The sequence below is a fragment of the Oryzias melastigma genome, linkage group LG11 (assembly GCF_002922805.2).
Source record: "Oryzias melastigma strain HK-1 linkage group LG11, ASM292280v2, whole genome shotgun sequence".
NCBI classification, from domain to species: Eukaryota; Metazoa; Chordata; class Actinopteri; order Beloniformes; family Adrianichthyidae; genus Oryzias; species Oryzias melastigma.
Window position 1 is genome coordinate 13961567 of NC_050522.1, and position 5146 is coordinate 13966712.

At 36.7% G+C, this 5146-nt stretch overlaps 1 protein-coding gene across 1 annotated transcript; it reads left to right on the forward strand.

The window, feature by feature from the left end:
- Nucleotides 1–369: 369 nt before the first annotated feature.
- On the forward strand, nt 370–4522 carry LOC112138348 (nucleolar and coiled-body phosphoprotein 1; the record flags this gene model as incomplete). Its single annotated transcript, XM_024260908.1, is given in 10 exon segments — nt 370–508; nt 1908–2048; nt 2423–2545; nt 2639–2764; nt 2845–2997; nt 3071–3196; nt 3282–3422; nt 3503–3634; nt 3936–4058; nt 4140–4522. Coding segments are annotated over 10 exon segments (1185 nt in total). The 3' UTR covers nt 4208–4522.
- Nucleotides 4523–5146: the final 624 nt, after the last annotated feature.

Here is a 5146-nt window from a genome sequence, read left to right on the forward strand (position 1 = left end):
CACTTCACAACACAAAATGTAAGAGGACACAATGCCAACGGTGCAACCTACAGCTCAGAGGTTTAAGTTATATTTATGAAAACATGGAATATATTATTATTTTGTGTAAATTTCCTTTCTTATTGCCTAGTTTTGAGCAAGTCAGTCAAATGTTTGCGCCAGGGATGCCTCTACGTCATCGACGCTCGCGCACCATTCTCTTAAAGTAGCCGGATCAAATCAAACTAGACTTAAAAGGCCAGTTCACTTAAACTAACCGGTCTAACTGGTTTTATGAAAACATTTTTTTAATCTCTATTGCTTTTACACCGTAGCTGAAGTTGCGGTTTTTTACTGAAGAGCAATCATTTGTCCACGATAAAAAAAAAGACCTAGCTTGCTAACTTGCTAACCAGGAAGAAGACAAAGCTAAACACAATCTGTGGAGCTCAGGTATCTCTGATACTGCTCGACAGAATGGACTGCGGCACCGCCGATCGGCACTCTAACGCAGCGGACCAGTCTTCAGGTAACTCCCGGATTTACTGTGAAAATAAAAATATAAAATCTAAGTTTGCGTCTTGGAGATAAACGTGAAATAAACCACCGAGCTAACAGTAACGTTAGCTTAAAACGTGGTAATACACCGACACACAATGCACATCTGCTGCTCTATTTTTTTTATAGGAAATCTTCAAAACCATCCATTTTTTTTCAAAATTATTGTGGGAACAAATGAGCTCACACAGTTTAGTTGTGTAAATGTATAATATGTAGAATACAATATGTAAATGTAGAACCCAAATGTTATTAAAAAAAACAAAACAGCCGTGCTGTCAATAAACAATATTTTAGTGATCAGAGAACGTTTTTGATATTTTGGACTGACGCCAGGTAGAATAAATTTATAAATAAATGAAAGACACGTGAAGAGATTACTTACTCCTTTATGATTTATAGAAGCACTCATAAAAATGGTGTCTAACATGTTCTTCTTGTTGCATTTTTTTATTATAAAGCACAAATATTAGTACTATTAGTATTTCTTTAATCAAATCGTTGTGAATCAGGAGCAGATAAATCAAATACTGTTTGAAAGACATTAGAAGACATAGAAGCTACAAAGGGCAGGTCACAAGCTCCTTGCTCCTCTCCAGTCTGATTCTCCCACTTGTAGATGACTAGATGATCCACGAATGTTTCTGTTTTTCTCGTTTGTGCTGGCATCTGGCTCAAAACTGTTCAGCTGGATGGGTCCAATATTGTTCACCCTTTTGTTTCAACAGCTAATGTTAGGTTGGGGTTGTGAGAGGCTGTAAGCTAATGGGAGATAGTGTAAACAAAGGGATGATGGGAAATGGGGACACACTAACTCTGTGCCAACAGTCCCGCCCACAACTCAGGGGGCTCTGTTGCTCTGCAGAAACGATGTCCAAGGAAATTACTTTATTTTATTTTATTTTTGGCGAAAAGCAACATAAATATAATTAAAAGACCACAAGGAAGACTTTTACAGTAGTTTAAAAGATGATCAGTGTGGGACTTAAATCACTTTGTCCTCAGTCGGTGGTGTGTGGAGGACCTAAAGGCAGGAGATGTAAGCTAGGATTGTAGAAAGCATAACATGAAATAAGGGGAAAAAAGAATTGGGGCAGACCCAAGACTGAAAATAAAAATCAGAAACTCAAAAAATCAAATCCCCACACCTTCCACCTGTGAGCACAAATGCTAAACAGATCACCACACTTACCTATTCTTAAGTGAAATTAAACTCTTTAAATACAACAGATCCAGATGACTGTGAAATGATTACTTCAATCATTGAGCAAACACAATGTTAGTAGGCTTTACTCTCTACACACTGAAACAATATTCTGAAATGGCAAAAAATTACTTGCTAGTAATTTGCTTTGTTTGTGGCCAATCAGGGCCGGACAGCTCTGGATCAGACGAAGAGGACCTCGTCCCACTGTCGAAGCTTGTGATGAAGAGAAACGGAGAAGGCCAAGAGCCAAAGGATAGCCACCAGAAGACTGGCAGATCCAGCACAAAATCCAAAAAAAAAGAAGGTGAGAAATGAATTCAATTCATGTCTTTATTGTAATGTTGTTATGTTGTTTCCGGTTCCCACGTGTGTTAAGACACATATACAGAGCACAAGCAGCTCATAATGGGTCTAAGTGTTACAAAAACAAAACAAAAAAAGTAAATCTTTAGATTCTGACTTATTTATTTTCCCAAAAATAAGGTAGATAAAAATATACTCTCCTCTGATTTTTTAAATATAGAAACATAAACATATTTACATAATGATACAACAAAAAGTAATGTTATTTTATACGTAGGGTTGCATTAATATAATATTTTGATAATTGTCATATTTTTAACCAAAAAATACTGAAAGCAAACTTTGCTGATGTTGTGTTCATCTTTTTTTTTACAGCTTCAGACAACTCCTCGGACGATGAGCCGCTCATCAAAAAGAAGAAGGATTTTTCACCAGCAGAAGAAGACAAAAAGGAAAATACTCCCCCTAAATCTTATGGCACAACCAACAAGAATGCAGGTTACTGCGCGTACATTGATCACAGTGCTGCTGTGCTTTCTTATTTGTGCCTGTAGTAACAAAAACGTACTTTTTAAAATGTGACTTCTTCAGATTCGAGCGCTGAGGATGACTCAGATAATGAGCCTTTAATAAAGAAGACGAAGGGGCGTCCCAAGAAGCCTAAAAAGAAGAGCACCTCAGGGACGCCGAGGAAATCTGCTGGCAGAAAGCGGAAAGGTGAGTGCGTTTTTTTTCCATGTGGATCCGTTCAACAGCTCGCTACATTCACCTCTTTCATTCTCTCTTTTCTTGTACAGCGTCAGAGTCAAAGGATGAATGCTCTGACGATGAGCCTTTGAGTGAAACTGCCAAAAAAGTGAGGTCACAGCCTAAGCGGAAGACATCTTCAAAATCACCTCAAAGAAGCACCCAACTTGTTAAATCAAAAAGGAACACAGGAAAGAAAAGCAGTAAGTTTAATGTTCCCATTTTATTTTTAGAAGACTTTCTTTAAAAATACTAACATCTTTGTTTTGGTTTCAGTTAATTACGTGGAGACATCCACAGAGCATAGCTCAGATGAGGAGCAGCTTGTAACTGTTAAGAAGAAAGCTTCACCGAAACAGCAGAAGTCGTCACCCAGAAAAAAAACAACGACAAAACAAAAAGGTAAATCTCTGGAAGGTGGAACCTTTTCAAAATAAAACATGTTTTTTAAGGCCAGTCAAGTAGTAACTTCTTGATTCCTTTTAAGATCCGTCATCTGCAGAAAACAGCTCAGATGAGGAGGATGTTCCCCTGGCAAACCTCGCTGCCAAAAAGAGAAATACTGTGAAAAAAAACGCAAAGAAGAGTTCTGCGTCTCCAGGCAGACCAGCAAAAAAAAAGAAGCCAGGTCGGTTCATGGAATTTTAACCAGATCAAACACTTCAAAACAGAATAAGACAATTTACAGTCTCTTCTTTTTGTTTACAGAGGTCAGTGATGAAACCTCAGATGATGAGCCCCTAATCAATGTTGTGAAGAAGACCGCCGGGAGAAAAGTCAAAAAGCCTGAAAAGAAAAAAGGCAAAAGTCCTAGAAAACAGAGTAACGTGGCTGTGACAGGTAACGTTTCTGCTCCCCCTTCTGTAGTGACACCGATTTAGTGGGTAACCTATTTATTTAGATAAATCCACTTTAAATTTCTCTTATGTGTTGTTCATAAAGTTTTCTGACCAGATTTAAATGCTTAGATGAAATGATGAAACACTGAATTACAAAACGAATAGCATTTCTTATGAAATGAAATAAAAATAATCTTTATATATTATTATGTGTAGAGATCACAAATTATTTTTTTGTTTTATTGAAGACTTTCTATATGCAGAACTCATGTCCAAATTTTTTTTTTTTTCCATGATGTTAGATGATGAATCCGTGTCAGAAGTACCTAAGCATCCACATGTGACCAAATCTGTCCGGGTTCTACTGAAGAGATGTGATGCTGAAGACACAAGACCAACAGCAAGTCAGAAAAAACCCCGAGCAGGTACTGCTTTCATACTTGCCTTTATTAATGCAGGAGCACAGTTTCCATTGGACAGACTGACTGACTTGTTGTCCTTTACAGCACAAAAGAAGAAGACTAACAAAGCGCCCCAGAAAAGCGTAGATTCAGATGAATCATCAGAAGAATAACCTCATGAAGCTGGTGTCTTTGAAATACTTCGTAAAACACAAGCTGTTGATTTTTAAGTTAAAAAAATGTTTTTTATGCATGAAATAAGTCATTACAGTGTTGTTCTTAGATTTGGGACCAAATGTTGCAGAGTTCCTCAAACATTTTTACAGTTTTGGATTTTTTTTTAAGCTAAATATGAACTTTTCCTTTAGCTGTGTCCTCTGGTTTTATGTTTTTAGTTTTTTAAGATTACAGAAAAGAAATGTAAAAGAAAGGTTTTGCTTTACTGTTGCATGAACATGATCTGTGTTGACATTAAAGTTTCACTGTGACATGTGTGTTAATGGATCTGTGACTGTAAAGCACTTTGGGAGTTCAAGGAAGGTAGAAAAGTGCTATACGAGTTTATGCCATTTACCATTCAGATTTGATAAGACTTCCTGTGTCTCAGCTGGACTTCAAACCTGGTACAGAAACTGTGTCATTTATGATCTAGAAACACTTTAGGTCTCATCTGACTGTCATATTAAAAAAAAAAGCTGAACTTACACCTCGTGTAGATAGGGTAAAATACGATATAAGTATTTCCTTCTGAGTATACTCGTGCATGCTCTAGCAGCTGCGTTTGAAAGAAAGTGTACTGGTATGAGTTTTATTGGTGGTCTTCATTTTCACGTTGAAGTAAATTTACAGCATGCAAAAAAAAAGAAAAAATTTAATTGCCTAATGGTGGTTTAAGTATTTTGTTGGTACCTTTAGATTAGGGGTGTCAAATTCAATCGCACAAGGGGTCAAAATCTATAACACACTGTAGGTCGTGGGCCAAACAGGAAAAACATTTATTGAACAAACTTAAATTTTAAAACTTTAAAAACATAACCTTTAACATAACTATGAATAAGAAGGCAGAAATATTATTCCAGAATAAATCAATTTAAACCTTAAATGACTTCCAA